This window comes from Ursus maritimus, unplaced genomic scaffold (genome assembly GCF_017311325.1).
Source record: "Ursus maritimus isolate PB19 unplaced genomic scaffold, ASM1731132v1 scaffold_34, whole genome shotgun sequence".
Lineage (NCBI taxonomy): Eukaryota > Metazoa > Chordata > Mammalia > Carnivora > Ursidae > Ursus > Ursus maritimus.
The window spans coordinates 21,709,872-21,726,322 of record NW_024426008.1 but is presented as its reverse complement, the minus strand read 5'-3'; the positions used below and the strand labels follow the sequence as shown (position 1 = coordinate 21,726,322).

The 16,451-nt window shown below is 39.0% G+C and overlaps 1 protein-coding gene across 6 annotated transcripts in view; it reads left to right on the top strand.

Annotated features, from left to right (window-relative positions):
* The window catches only part of RFX3 (regulatory factor X3), a 285,719-nt gene that overhangs the window by 235,381 nt on the left and 33,887 nt on the right, over positions 1 to 16,451 (top strand). For all 6 annotated transcript variants that reach the window (XM_040620294.1, XM_040620295.1, XM_040620296.1 and 3 more), the window contains 4 exons: positions 309 to 463; positions 4,477 to 4,574; positions 7,558 to 7,707; positions 14,413 to 14,621. In XM_040620294.1, coding sequence (XP_040476228.1) covers positions 309 to 463; positions 4,477 to 4,574; positions 7,558 to 7,707; positions 14,413 to 14,621 — 612 coding nt within the window. The remainder of the gene's footprint in view (positions 1 to 308; positions 464 to 4,476; positions 4,575 to 7,557; positions 7,708 to 14,412; positions 14,622 to 16,451) is intronic.

Below are 16,451 nucleotides of genomic sequence, written 5' to 3'. Positions count from 1 at the left end.
CACAAACCGCTCTCTTGAGGTTTCAGGGTGTGTGTTGTAGCTCCCATTTTTATTGATTTGGGGGACTGTGGTAGAGCTGTTTCATCCTCATGGAATGAGTGTCATATCTACCTTTCATACCGTCAGAAAGTATTAACGTGCGTAGGCAGCTCTGGGGGCGTGTTGTATATCCAGCCGTATGGTGCCAGTGCAATGGTGGTATAGTTCTAACCTCAGTGATATTTGATAAACTAAAACTATTTTTAAAGTCCATTTTCTTTTTTATCCTCATTTGCCATCTATTCATTTGCTACATTTATTCACACCAGCAATCTGAGTGAAATAGAAAGTCGACTTCCGAAAGCAAAGCTGATAACTCTGTGCAAACATGAGTCTATCCTGAAATGGATGTGTAACTGTGACCATGGGATGTACCAGGCTTTGGTGGAGATTCTCATCCCCGACGTGCTTAGACCTATTCCTAGTAAGTTAAATGCAGACAAGTACGGATGCTTTTGTTCTCATACATTCCACCCAAGTAGTTGGGGAAAGTGACGTTGCAATCTAGGGTGATTCTAATCTCATTTAGATTTGCCAATAAAAACAAAAACAAAAACAAAAACCATGCAACACAAGAGTATTCATGAAAGCAGCCTAGAGCAAAACTGTAGGGAACGGGGAAAAGAAAGGATCTGTTCTCCAAGTGTTCGTTTTGTTTTCAATAGAAGAGGCAACCTATAGGTGTGACGGCCCCAATAACTAATTGCAAGAACACTCCCAGTCCAGCCAACCTTGTAAAAATTATTCTACCCAAGGACACAGTTTCCTTCACAAAGCTAAAAGTTTTTGAAATCTGTAATTGCTAGACTAGCCTCTTTCATGGTTGCTTTTGATTTGAAATGAATTTATCTTGGGTTCCACTGAAGTTGAATTCCTATATAAAAGCATTGACTTTGTCCCGTCTATCATGTCGAGAACTACAAATGCAGTTTCCATTAACAGGAATGGTTAACTGGCATTGTGAGCAAAAAATCTATATATATAACTACACGAGCATTGTATTCCCACCGCGAAGCAAATAGGAATTACATAGATAAGTCAGATGACTTTTTTTCAGTGATGGTGTTTATTAAACTACCTTGTAGCCAACAAAGCTGTTTTCTGCAAGTGTCAATATAAATGCTACTGTGGATGCTTGTGTCTGAGGTGGTCGAAGGGATGTTAGCCAACATCTTTATGAGCACATACTAGTGACCTTAACTTTTCAAGAACTGGGACAGAATTTCCACTCCGCAGTGACATTAATAAGGTGGAAGCTGTCTCGCAGCTCATGAACTTGGCAACCATGTACTTCAAGCACACCGTTTACAGGTGATTTATGCTAAATCATAACAAAATATGAAGGAGGGAGTTAGTAGAAGAAAAGGTGAAGATACCAGCATTTGTATGTTTATACTTTCTTTTTTCTCAATATGATAAACAACAGTGGAAGATATGAGTGCTTTCATATGTTTCCCACCATCTTGAAATCTATTTAGACACCCATTTACATATAATATCAATGAACACACGTACATGTCACTAGAAATAAGTTTTAAAAAAAGAAGAAGAAATCTGTCACTGACTCCCATTTTTATAAATTGCTAATATTTTCCACTCTCTCTGCACCACGTTTCCTGACTTGACGATTGATTAAAAGTGATGTTGTCATGGAAAATTTCTATGTGTAAATTCTCTACCGATTTATGTTCCAGAGTCTCGATTTTCCTTGTTTTTGTCTTGTTCCCTGTGCTCTGAGTGATAATCTCTAGAGATTTTTAAGAGAAGTTGCATAGGGCTGACTCCTTAGCCTATGATATCTTTGCCCGCCCCCCCCCCCCGCCCGCCAAGTACCGTTTCTCTCATGAGATACAAGAAGAGATGTCGGTGAGCTCTTTGTTGTTTGAGGAAAATCAACAACATCAACATTCATTAAACAATTCTGAAGTCTTTTGCTTCTGTTAGCAACACAGGACTTGTAAAGTCAACAGTTCCCTAACCTACATCCTGTATCCATTTTAGCTGACTCTCAGCCTCATAATTTTAAGTGCAGGATACACTTGACTTTTTTTTTTTTCTAATTTTGATTCAGAAACCAATTTATTCTGTCAAGAAGTCTGTCTACGTTCAGCAGACAACTCAACTCCAGGAATTTTCAGATGACCATAATTTTATAGCTTCTGTGAAATTACAAGGGACATTAATGTGCTAGCCTACAAAGTACATTTGGAAATCTAATTCTGATTCTGTAACAAGACCTAACAAAACAAAGCTTAAAATACGGCTTAAATAGCTATCTTCTGATCGTGTGCATTTTAATATTAATCACAAGCAGGTTGAGACAAGTCAGCTGTGGAACAGTTTTAAATTTTAAACCATCCATTCATGAGAGAAAGTTGTCAGAGTCAATCTGCACAATTTGATCTGACACGAATCCCTATAGAGAGAGCAAACTTAATTTTATTTTTAAAAATTATATTTTCCTGGCTACTAGTACTTCACTCTACCATTTACTGTCCAGATGGGATTCCTTTTTTTAGCCAAAAAAAAGTCTGCATATCACACTAATTTGAAGTCAGCTTGAAGCTACTATAGTCTAAAATACATTTATCTGAAAATGAAAAACAGTTAAGTGTAAGAATTGTATAAGAACTCAACTGGTAACGCTTATGTACGATTATGAGTACACGTAAAGGTGGCCCCAAATGTCACTTAGTACAAGAAAGTAAAAACTTACAGTCATTTGACATTAAAAAAATCTTTTTATCTTACAATCTTCCTAGCATCAAATTTGTTTAGATAAAACAAGACCCATACTAAATATTTTTTTAAAGTAACTTCTCTTAGTTCTTGTTTTTTTTTATTCAGATCAAATAATTATTATATATTAATAGTAGAAAACATGCAAAATACAGATAGCCACGCTGAATTTTAAACAAAATATTCCTGAGTTTCGAAAAGGGTCGTTAAATTTTTTTTTCACTGTTTTTCATTTCCATTCATGCCTGCCCTCCATGGTTCTAGTACATAAGACAGCAGAAAAATATTTTTCTTTCTTTTTTTCTTTTTTGGCTCAAGTAGGAAGCTTTGGAAATTTCACAAGATTAGTTCTCAAGAAATTTCCAACTCAGTGTTTCCAGTAGATGATTGTCATGGTTAAGAGTCGATATTTCTTATGTGTTTTTCCTAATCAAAATTTAGTCATTTCAACCTCTCTTCTGTCATTTGACCAGTTAAAGAAATGATTAAAAAAGCAGTTGTTTTCATGATTGAGTTAGTAAAATTTATATCTTTCACAAGCAACTTGAGCAAGCTAATTATTTCTAACCCTGCTTTACCAAAAGTAAGAGAGAAGCATGTCAGACTCTTTTGAGCACAGGAAGAAAAACCACGAAATTTAATCCCAGCATCAACATTAATATTCTTGAGCGCTTTGGAGGAAAACGTAACTTCCGTATTTCTTATAGGAGACTCCAAATTATACTGCCTACCACATTAGAGGGAACCCACAGAGCTTAACTTCACGTCGTGGGTGTTTCAAACACTTATCTATTAAATGTCTGAAACTGCTCCCTACACTGTGGAGCCTTGGGTACAGATGACGTAAAATACTGTTGACTGAATTACTTGTTGAACAAGTGAAGAATTCTCTTTTTATTATACAGCCCTCTCAGGAAGCAGGTCCCTTCTTGGAAAATAGTTGTAGTCATTCCTGATAACTGTTGATGCTTCTAGGCATTTGATGACCACCATAAAAGCTACTCTCGTGGGACCTAGTCCCCTTCCAGATCTTAACAGATAGGTGAAGAATATGGAATGGACTATTTTAGGAATATCTTCAGAATATTGGTCTATGGGACAGCAGTTTTATCACATGATCTTTTATCTCTACCTACCAAGTGAAACAGAATAGTTGTCCAAAATTTTCAAGTCAGGCAATTTTAATTTTTACCTTATTTTCAACAAGAGTAAGAGATAGCTATTCTAATTAATATGTTCTAGCATGAATAGATGTGTAGAGAAAGGGAGAAAGCTTTGCATTGTTTTCTTTTTAACTAAAGAAAGGAAAATAGATTTAGAGCTTGAAAAATCAAGATGAAAAATTTATAAAGAAAATACTTAGCCCTTGAGGAAAAGAGTGTTGTAGAAAATTCCATAAGTATATTCACAACTGGTATATGTTGCTATAAGCAAAAATGTTTGAATGTTTTCATTTCCCAACAAAGTGTCATAAATACCTGGGAAAAAAACAACTTTAAAAGAAAAAGAAAAGCCCAAAATACAATTCTTGGATGCTTTCAAAGTTAGGAATTATGTTAAAGAAAAGTCTCATCAATGAGGACAGTATAAGATCTGTGCTATTTCAGATGTCATGTACTCATGTTTTCTCTTCTTCTGGAATAAAGATTAATGTTCTTTGGTGGCTTTTTCGTTCTGCTTTTATTCTTCAACATTTAGGTGCCTTGACCCAAGCCATTCGAAATTTTGCAAAAAGCCTTGAAGGTTGGCTTTCCAATGCCATGAACAATATCCCACAGAGAATGATACAAACCAAGGTAAGCTTGTATGTGTTTGCTTTCTCTTCTGTGTTTAGGAAACTGTTCTGAGCTGTGAATTTTAGATCTGTCCTATTAAATGGTATCATGTACAATATTGGTATCAGAATATATTGAGCTTTCCAAACCAATTTTTTTATTTGTGCTTTGTAACCATGTAATCAAGGACTTCCACAAGAGATATTGTTTGATAATGCTCCTTTCTAAGAAACTAGAGAAGCATTTTATGTGTGGTGTATTTATAAGCCCTTTTCCAGAGTATATATTTCAGATTGCTTAATTTCAAAAATTAAAAAGAATAGCCCAGAATGTTCAAATAGTTTCCACTTGAGGGAGTTTTAGATTTTTTTTAAGTCCTGAATTATCCTCATTATAACGTGAAACGATCATGTAAATTAATATTCTTTTGATTTTCAGGATTTTTTTTTTAAACACTGGAGAATGCTTTTGTGAATCAAGGAATCATTTCTTAAAGTGAGCAATTATCTCATAATTGATCCGTGTTTATCAGGAATGTAGATTGTTTAGCTACAGATATGAATTGTGATCTCCACTTTGTCCCCTACTCCCCTTGTTACTTTAGGTTGATCTGTGAATGTATCCTATGGCAAGATTGGGCTGATTCTGTCTAAACTTTGTACCAAAAATTACATTCCTGGGTTTTTCTCAATAACTATGTCCACTGTCAGGCTTCAGCCATACACCTTGTCTTTCAATTTGGGGGCTCAGTTGATAGATTGAAGTTCTTGTAGCTGACAAGTCTCTGGGGACACAAGTCGCTCCCAGTTCCTTCTGCTTTGACTTAAGATTTGCAGTAACACCTTCCAAAACATACAGAAACAAATGAACAAAAAAATAAAACCTACATAAGGACCATTTCGTTGATACACCCACCTTAGATCATAGCTCTAGAGCTATGCTGTCAATGCAGTAAGGAAAGCCACGTTGGCTATTTAAATTTGAATTTGAAATTTAAATTAAATTAAAATTTTAGTTCTGTAGCCACACTAGCTAGCTATGTTTCAAGTATACCATAGCTCCATGTGGCCAGTGGCTGCCATATTTGGCAGCACATACACAGAGCATGACCATCATTGCAGAAAGTTCTAGAGTGCCACATTGAGGTGGGCAAAGAAAGGAGGTCCTGTTTGATTATGATGGTTATAGGAATGCTTTCCAATTTGCGAAGTCAGTCATATTTGCCTTAGTACCTCAGCTGAAAGCACCTTCCTTCCCAGTATGATCGAAGTGAATGTAGTAGCAAGCTAACTGCAATTTGGCCAACTTCATCGGTCCCCAGAGTTGATTTGGGTGACCTACCTTGGGGGACGGTGTCTTCTGCTTTGCTTTTGTCACTGATGTGCAGCCTATTTTCAGCTGAGTACTCAATCAATGAAAATAATCTACCCCGACAGAGGAAAGAGCCTAATTAGGTTATGACCGGCCCTTTGCTATCAGACATATCCCCCCACCATAATGTAGTTTCTGTGTAACCTTGAGCCAGCACCTTAACCCCTTTAAGTCATGATGTATGTCTCAGGTGATGGCTATGAGGATTCAGGTAATATATGTGGGGCACTGAACATGGTGTCTGGTACATATATGTACTCAGTTAATATAAACTACAGAAGTGGAAAAAAAGTGTAAGACTTCTGCCAAGTTCCACATAAGTCCTGAAAAATCTTGCTGTTAAGACAGAGCATCCTTTGACCTGTGAACACCCTGTACAGGACTGTTGAATCAGCTGCGTCTTACATACCCATCGTGATTTAATGGCATGCCATAGATTCCTATAAATATGTTAAAATGCTCATTAGATTTACTGTGTATGTGACAGATTTCCGTGAGATGATGAGATTTAGATATTTACCTAGACTTTTTTTTTTTTAATATTATCTTTGCCATCTTTCAATGTAACCTGTTTCATGGAGGGTCTCAGCAGGTTGTAAATGGTATATCTAAAGGGAGCATAATTGAAAAAAACTTAAGAAGGTTCTATTCCCAAAGATGTGAGCAGAGTTAAGAAAACCCGGAGGAACGGTAAAGTACCCTGGGACTAGCCGCAGTGGGGAGACATGAGTCCCTAGATCTGAAGGGGAAAGAGGGAAAAACTGTGGCATTAGGAGATCATCTCCTTCCCTCAAGGACTGTGGCCTCAGTCCAGGAAAGTAAGCTTTGCCCAGACAGGAAGAGAGCAGAGTTTGTAGGGGAATAAATACTTTGAACACTCTTTTTTCCCCATCCTCTGTCTTCTCCCACTGCCTATCATTGGCCAAACCCCACTGGAAGCCAGAATGTAGGGAAGTGGTTAACGTAGTCCCTTCAGGGTGTTTTCCTGGGCAGAGCAGCATGGAAAGGATGGGAAGTAGATGTTGAGGAGCAAATGGGGAAATCCTGGATGGCTCTTGTACCTAAATTCGCGGCGTGAAGAGCAGTTCTTGTTGCTGATGTCTGATAAGTTTATTTACTATGTATTTGCTAACACTAATGCCTCCTATAAAATAAACGCAATGAGTGAACCTGAGTGACAGTGCTCTGAAGAGTAAATGTATTTTTTTTCCATTTAAAAAAAGTGAGATAATACAATTTGGTTTCCCAAATAAAAAGAAAAAAAAAATTGTATTCACTGAGTTTGTGTCAACTGTCCTACAGAGAGTAAAAAAGGAATGAAAATCAACATTTTTCCTGCTTCCCTAGACAAAGTCATTTCTTGCAAGACTGGTTTAATTAATGCGGCACTTAGATGTCGAAGAACATGGGAGTTTGTTTTAGTCTTGACCTCTACCTACTCAAAAGGAGAATAATACTTGGTTTTGAGATTTAAATGCTATCATTTACAAGTAAGCTCTCATACAAAATGAATTCGAAATAAGTATCAGAGAGAAGCATTGAAAATTTGGCAAGGGAATAAAGATTTGAAGATTGCAGTGGTTTCATTTACTAGAGACGAAAGCTACCCAGTTTTGATGGGATTTCTTTCCAGGTCGCCGCTGTAAGTGCCTTTGCCCAGACTCTGCGAAGATACACGTCGCTCAATCACCTGGCCCAGGCAGCTCGTGCAGTGCTCCAGAACACTTCCCAGATCAACCAGATGCTCAATGACCTCAACCGTGTCGACTTTGCCAATGTCCAGGTACTCCACTTTCTTTCAAAATGTGTTTTATAAGGAAAGACATCCCATTTTTTCTTGTTCATGAGGATCATCCTATTTCTTTCCTAAGTTTCATTGGTGCACAGACAGCATCTATGTTCCTATGTCCTGAAAGTGGGGAGTCTGACTCAGTTGGGACTTTACTGCTCCTTTGTTTCGTGGTTAAAGTCCGCTAAGATGTATTGTACTCAACGCGACATATGTCCGCGGGGTTTGCTAGTTAATGGAGTCGGGACAGTCACAGTCATGGAAGTTGGGTAGGCAAGAGATTAAACTCTTCCATCTGCTAGCTCGCGATCTTGGACAAGTTGCTTAACTGCTCTGGGTTTTCCTTTTCTCACCTTGTAACACCTATCTTAGATTGTTGTTGACATATTGAGTAAGACATAAAGCCCTTTGCACTGTAACACACAAAAGATAGATGTTTTTAATAGTGCCCCACCTGGGTGGCTCAGTCGGTTAAGCATCTGCCTTCAGCTCAGGTCATGATCTCAAAGCCCTGAGATCGAGCCCCACATTGGGCTCCTTGCTCAGGGGAGAGTCTGCTTCTCCCTCTCCCTCTGACCCCCCTCCCTGCTTGGGCTCTCTCTCTCTCTCTGTCTCAAATAAATAAATAAAATATTTTTAAAAAATGGCAACCCACCTTGAAAGAACAAAGAACACTTAGAAACTCTGTTTCAGAGTGTGTGGTAAATATTTGTTCCTTTGAAAAGAATTAGGAACAACATATTTGGCTATTTTGTTCATCCAAATGAAAAAAAAAGTATTTTAACCTTGCGATCGAACTATTTACTTAGACTTTAAAGTACACTTACAAAGATAGCCAACTTAAGAATATTATTATGAAATCCCACAAATATTTTATTTCAGATACTAAAATAATGAAACTAGTTTTTACCATGTAATAATAGTACATTGCTCAAAGCACAAGCAACAAAAGAAAGAAAAAAATACATAAACTGAACAGGATCAAAATGAAAAACTTTTGTGGTTCAAGAGACAGGAAGAAAGTGAAATGACAACTGATAGAATTGAGGAAATTTTTATAAATCATCTATCTGATAAATTTTATGTCTAGAATATATAAAGAACTCTTACAACCCAACAACCCAGTTTGAGAAGGGCAAAGATCTGCATAGCCATTTCTCCGAAGAAGATAGACAAGTGGCCAATAAGCCCCAGAAAAGATAATGAACGTAATTAGCCACCAGGGAAATGCAGCTCAAAACCGCAGTGGAATATTACTTCACACATGCTAAAATGGGTATAATCAGACAGATAATCACAGAAAGAAGGGAGTTAAAGGTGGAATATGCTACCTTAAGAGAGAGATTGCTGATTAAACTGAACAGTGTGGGAAGTAAGACTCAAGATATAGGGGGAAATGAAGGGCCCTCCTGAACCCTCACACACCACTGATTAGAATGTAAAATGCAGCCACTTTGGAAAACAGTCTGGCAGTTTCTCAAGAAGTTCAACATAGAGTTACCATTTGACTCAGCAACTTCACTCCTAGACCAAGAGAAATGAAATCATGTCCACCTAAAACTTGTACGTGGACATTCATAGCAGCATTATTCATATTAGCTGCATGAAAATGGAAACAACCCAGATGGCCATTAACTGATTAGTACATAAACATATCCATGCAGTGGAATATTATGGGGCAATAAAAAGTGAAGTTCTGACCCTTGCTATATTGTGAATGAACCTTGAAAATACTATGCTAAGCAAAAGAAGCCAAACACAAAGGGCCACATAATGCATGATTCCTTTTATATGGAATGTCCAGAATAGATAAGTCTATAAGAGACAGAAAGGAGGTTCCTGATTGCCTGGGTTCTGGGGACTGTGAATTGAAAGGTGACGGGGGGGGGGGGTTCTTTTGGAGGAAATGAAAACATTCGAAAATTGTCATGGATGCACAACTCTGAATGTTCTACAAGAATCCATTGAATGATATATTTTAAATGAGTGAATTGTATGATATAAGAATTATACCTCAGTAAAACTTAAACGAAACCAATGCTTTTGGTTTAAAATAAACCACTAATTACTCCTGTTTCCTAGAAATTTTAATCTGCAGTTCTGGTCTAGTTTTGTCATTTAATTATATCAAAAAATAATATTTGAGCCTGGTTCATTTTGGGGTATAGTAATTAGTTAAGTTCATTCTGACTTTTATGGATTGGGCTCAAACTCTTGGTTATGTGAAGTCTTAAAAAATATGCCTTTCTATGTATCTATCTATCTATCTATGTAGAAACATGTATAAGTACACACATGCAAACACAAAGTGTTATAGGACAAACTGTCTCAGTTTGCAAAGCCATTAACTTTACATAGTTCAATGAAATTTAAGATTAACTGATTTTAGTGAGAATATTAGAAGTTCATATTGTCTGAAAATTTGTCCTGTAATGTTTCTTTCACATCTTCATTCAGAAGAGATACTTTAAAAATCACCTTAAAAAAAGTTAGTAGTAAGGCAACCTGTGGTTTCAAATGTAATGTTAAGTTCCATAACAGAAAATATAAAGAATAACTCCTAATACTCTCTGAGAAAGGTTTTCGGTTATGTTGTGTACTTGTGTATCTGTGACCCTGTGAAGTATTTATGCAAATGAGTTCCTCCAGGTTATAACCACAGACCTTGAGAACATCTTTGCATTTAAATGGATGATTATACCTCTGCTCTTCTCATCCTCCCCCACCAACTGAGGCTCCCTTTTCCCTTCCTCTGGAGTGTTCCTGGGTCTGCATGACAGTTATCAGTGCTGATACCTGCATGATTCACCAAGACCCCTTTCCTTTCTTCAGAGAACCAGGAGCACAGTGGTGTGCCCCCCCCCCCACCTTCCTTCTCACACAGTGTTCATTTCAATCAGTAATCTCTTTCTTAGGGTATCACATGTTCCACCTTTGACTCCCTCCTTTCCTTCCTTTTCTGTTTGGAGCTTTGCCCAGTTTTTGTAGAGTCCTCTGGAATTCTCCATCTTCTTCTGCCTCTCCTTCCACTTCTGTCACTGTCTCCTGTTCATCTGGAAGTTGTCCCTCCCCCTTCAAAAGGGACCTCAGGACCAGGGACACGTATGAGGGTGGTGTTCTTGCAATAAGGAGACTGTAATGTAAAACAGTGAGATGACATTTAAGTGTCAATGTTTTAATGCTCTTCAGAGCTTGAAAGTACTAAAAGGTTTCCTTCAGGATAGCCATAAATCTTTTTCACCACTTCATTCTTCTCTAACTTTTCTTTTGCTCATGCATTCAAGATACTCTTTCTAGGGGCACCTGGGTGGCTCAATCCGCTAAGCGTCCAACTCTTGATTTCAGCTGTGGTCATGATCTCGAGTTGTGAGATTGAGCCCTAAATCAGGTACATCGCTCAGCGGGGAGTCTGCTTGAGATCCTCCCCCTCTCCCTCTGCCCTTCTCCCTGCTTGTGCTCACTCACTCTCTTTCTCAAATACATAAATGTTTAAAAAAAAGATAATCTTTCTACATCGGTGTAATTGGTTTTCTGTTTTATTTAATTGATAGCATTGCAGTGGTGTTTTTGTGTATAGATAAATAGTTTCTCATCAACATCATGGGCGAATAGGTTTGATGGGTTGACCTGGTAACTTACCCATTGTGTACACTTGTGTTGGCATATTTAAAAGATATTCCGATTCTGAAGCTACCGACTCCTTATCATTTTGGATATAATTTATTTGTTATTAAGAACATCTTTATTGTTCATCTTAGCTTTTTCCATTTATAGAGCTGACATGTCCACATTCCTTTCACAAGGGAATTTACAGTGCACTCTATTGTTAGTATATTTTCAATCTCCACAGTTGTAAAATGATATATAATATAATTTGAAAAGCCAGAATAATGTCCTGTGGTTTTATTTCTGTCAGTTAGTTTTCAGTCCCAATTATCCTCTTAATAAAACTAATTTCCAAGTAAACAGTGAGTTTGAATTTACGGTAAGAAAGGAAATTGAATTCTTCCAAGGATACCAGTGAGTTCCTCCCTCCCCCCGCCCGACCCCTCCCCATCAACACACAAACAAAAAACAACCCTCCCTACAATGAGTATGGAGTTTCAGTTTTACAAGATGAAAGAGTTCTAGAGATCCATTGCATAGTAAGGAACATATAGTTAACACTCCTATACTATACTCTTAAAAATGGTTAAGATGATAAATTTATGTTATGTTTTTTTACCACAATTTTGAAAATGCTTAGACTTTAATGAAAAAAAAAAAAAAAAAACCCTTCCCTATTCTTTCCTTGATGCCTAATTCTTCCCTGAGTATTCTCCTAGACTCTTAATATAAAATTTCGGAGTCGGGGCGCCTGGGTGGCTCAGTTGTTAAGTGTCTGCCTTCAGCTCAGGGTGTGATCCCAGAGTCCTGGAATCGAGCCCCACATCGGGCTCTTCTAGGAGCCTGCTTCTTCCTCTCCCACTCCCTCTGCTTGTGTTCCCTCTCTCGCTGGCTGTCTCTCTCTCTGTCAAATAAACAAATAAAATCTTTAAAAAAAAATTTCGGAGTCATTTGACAGTGTATATTGAAAGAGTTAACTATTCTTCTTATATAATTCTATCATAAAAGAGTAAGTGCAGATTTTGCCAAGATGTAGCTTCAAGATAGCTAATTCCAGCATTCTTCCTAATAGTAAAAAACCGTCATGAATATGAATGTCTAACTGTATGGAATTGGTTATGAAAATAATGGTATATTCATGCATTAAAGCAAATTCAGTCATTCAACAATAAATATAGCTCTGCATTTGCCTACATGGAAATTCAGCTATCATATATAGGTTAAGAGAAACTAAGCAGAATCTCTACTCGAATGTATAATATGATCCTTTTTTATTTTAAATATTTATATATGCATAAGCACATAGTGCATGTGAATAGTTTGAAAGGTTTATGCATCAGCATGTTTTAGTTATCTCTTAGTGTTGACATCTTAGATATTACTAATATTTTGTTCCTTTGTACTTATTTGTATTTTCAGTTTTTTTCTATGATTCTATTTTAGTGTACTTAAAACTTTGAAAGTGATACTTAGGAGGTAAATATGAAAGACTTTATGGTTAATTAGATCAGTGGATGGTGTCATCTGTTGAAAATTGAGAAAAAAAACTGTGGGTTTCCCTGGGGAAATAAAATAAATTCAGTTTGGGCATTTTGTACTTGAAATGCCTCCCAGGTGAAATGTCTCTTGAATAGGTAATGTCTATACCGTCAGAAGAGACGCTGGAACCAGAGAATGAAGATTAAGGGTTTATTCAGCTGAAACTGTCTGTGTGAATGGACTTGTCCTCTGAGAGCTCAAGGAATAGAAGCTATGCACACCCTTTCCAGAAAAATACACACGTAATCACGATGTTTTAGAGGTAGAATTGGGGCCTTCACAGACACCACTGCATAGGAACTTACCTTGAAAACATTATCTGCATGCAGTGAACCCGGCTTAAAAACTCTTGTCACATCTCATTTCTCTATTTCATACTTGGGGAAAGCGAGGCCCACATAGATCACGTGAGTTACTTGAGTTGGGTTTAGCAGATGCACGCCCTATTTTAAAATCATCTCCTCTGACTGTTAAATGTTATATTCCCAAATAATTATATTTTGACCTTGAGAGGGTATATTGTTTTAATTTTAAAATACAACACAGGGGCGCCTGGGTGGCTCAGTCGGTTAAGTGGCTGCCTTTGGCTCAGGTCATGATCCCAGGGTCCTGGGAATCAAGTCCCGCATCGGTCCCCCTGCTTGGTGGGGAGCCTGCTTCTCCCTCTGCCTGCCACTCCCCCTGCTTGTGTGTGCTCTTTCTCTCTCTCTCTCTGACAAATAAATAGATAAAATCTTTCTAAAAAAATTTTTTAAAAACCCACAGCACTGGAAACGTCACAAAACTTATAGCAACTACTGAAAAGTAGCTTTAACAGTTCCTGTCCCCATTGCTGTTACCAAATGTGAAACTTGTGAGACGCAGAAGGAAAACTGTAGTAATGGAATTCCTAGGCAGGTAGATGTCTGCCTTTTCTCGAAAGTAGTTTTGTGGTCGTTGTTAGTGTTGTGTTCAGTTCTGTGAACTAATTTGCATTCATGCCCTTGCCTTGATAGCCCTTGAGATTTCAGTCCCCGATCCATAAAACTCGTACAGCATATGCTCCTGCCTAGTTCCACTCAGGGCTTGTTTCTCTTTTAATCCTGAGGGACCACTTTTGGCCAATTGAATCTGTTTCTCCATCTGACTTACCCTAAATCTTCTCAAATGGATGGGCTTTGAAGTTTTATCTGATTAAGTGGAGGGCGGGGGGAGAGAGAAAGAAAAGAGAGAGAGCCAACTTTTGAAGGCAGTATGAACACAGTAGAAGAAAGACCCCGCATACCGTCGGTTCGGCTTCTCTTTTTTCTTAGATAAACGTGTGTTTGAGTCCTTCACGCGGACTCGCTAACGTAGAAAACCCACGTCACGCTTCTGGGCCGCGTGGCGTTTTCAGGCACAGAGCCGCTGCTTGTTTTCTTAGCGCCCGGCAAGTAGTCCTCCGTTTTCTTCGTTCATGTCATTGTCGGAAGCTGTCATTATGATTTCCCATTCGTGCCGAGGGGTTTGAGTGCCGACATTCAAGGGAAAGATGCTGAGTTGAAGTTTCCCTTTGCTTTCCGTGTCCTGTCCCAGGAGCAGGCTTCTTGGGTGTGCCAGTGTGATGACAACATGGTTCAGAGACTAGAGACAGACTTCAAGATGACCCTCCAGCAGCAGAGCACCCTGGAGCAGTGGGCCGCGTGGCTCGACAACGTGATGATGCAGGCTCTAAAGCCCTACGAGGGAAGGCCCAGCTTCCCTAAAGCTGCCAGGCAGTTCCTGCTAAAATGGTCTTTCTACAGGTATTGTCTCGCTTTTTCCTAAGCTCGATTTATTGTTCATGTTCTGCAAATAGGTGTGCGTGTGCGTGCTTCTCAGACAGAAGGAAAAGAAACGAGCGGAGACTTTGTTGGGAAACTCCCCGTTGCAATGACCTTCAGCCCGCCTCGTTGATTCCAGCACCATGGAATCGTAGCAGGAGGCGGGTGGGGATAAACTCTCCTGTTAGGCAAACGAAGCCTCTGGCCCGCAGCCCTGGAGTTCTCAGGTGGGAGCGTCTCAGACGCCAGTCTAGGTGACGTGTTCAGCAACAGTAAGAAAAGGGCCCAGTGCCCTCCCGCTTGCAAGCAGACATTACTTGGCCTTCTTTTGTGAAGACTTAACCGCACTCTCCTCTTGATTCGCTTAGTGCGGGAGATGTGCAGACTGTGGTCACCAGTCCGGGAGCATCACTTTCACTTGGAAACATATTACAAGAGGGGACTCTCACGCCGCCCCCCCCCCCAAATCTCCCAGGCCCAGAAAGTGCAGAGTTTGAGCCCGGCCATCTGTGCTTTTATGGAAGTCTTTTAGGTGATGGTGACGCGTGCTCGAGCCATCTCGTTCATTTCTTAATGTTATCAGCTACCACTGTTTCCAAACCTAGCCTGTATATTAGAATTAGTGTAAAAATAATAAAAATCACAGGAACCTCCCCAAACCCTACTGGTTCAAATTCTTGGTGCGTGGGCAGTGGTGATCAGGAATAGAGGGAATCAGAAATTTTGTCTTCAGAAAGCTTCCTCCTGGTGATTCTAACACATAGCCAGTTTAAGAACCAAGAATCTAGTAGACAGTGCACTATGAATCCCTTATTGACTAAAATAATATAGATATAAATGTATGTTTTTATCACCATGGAACCCCGGAAGAGAAGGCCTTTCAGGTGGCGTGACATAGGATATCAAATGTCGGGATGAGTTGTTGATCATAGGTCTGCCCCAAGGGTTAAAAACAGAGCCTGTGTACCTAGGCCTACTTACCATACATACATAGGATGAAATTGAGAGATGGGGTTTCATTTCATAACATGAATTAACTAAGTTATATTTTTGACCCTGCATTTTTTTTCTTGTGGTGGGAGTTTGGTTTTTTTGCTTCTTTGGATGAAGATATCCCCACTGACTCAGGCATAAAGGCCGTATCTGGGGTGTAGGTAGTTCCTAATTCAGATCCTGTGCAGCCTTGCACATGTCAGAAAGTAGTGACCACGGGACATTTGGTACTGCGGCTGTGGGCACATTGTGGTCGTCCTCTAGACTTCAGTGGTGAGTCCAGAGCTGGTTGGGCAGAGGGAAGGTATATGGATAAGGCACGGAGTTTAAGAGCTTGTTAACCCAGAAGCCCAAACGGTAAAATTTCCATCTTCTTTTGAGCACCTTCATGAAGATGGAACCAGAGATCTTTTAATTATGATGATAGTTGCTTTGGTTTTTATTGTAAGCGATTTCTGTCTTTGAGCTGATTTTACTTGATTTCGTCCAGTTCTTATGTATTAAGCTGAAGGAGAGCTCTCGCTGCATTCTATGTGCTTAATGAAGTTCACTTGGTCTTACGTAATAGTTTTCTGCTGTCTCTAGCCCAGGGTCAAATGCGGTGACAAGAAAGCCTGCGGGCTTTCTATTATTGTTGTTTTGTTTTGGTTTTGGGCTGGGGCAATTCCACGCTTCTCTCTCTCCTACATTTGATCCCTTTAGCCCATGAGATTTGAGAAGGGCCTTATTAAAATGCTGCCTGACTCAGTGACCCCCTCGTATGCTGCAGTGAAGCCAGTGCTGGGTTTTGATCTGGGAGCTCATGAGAAAGACTTGATG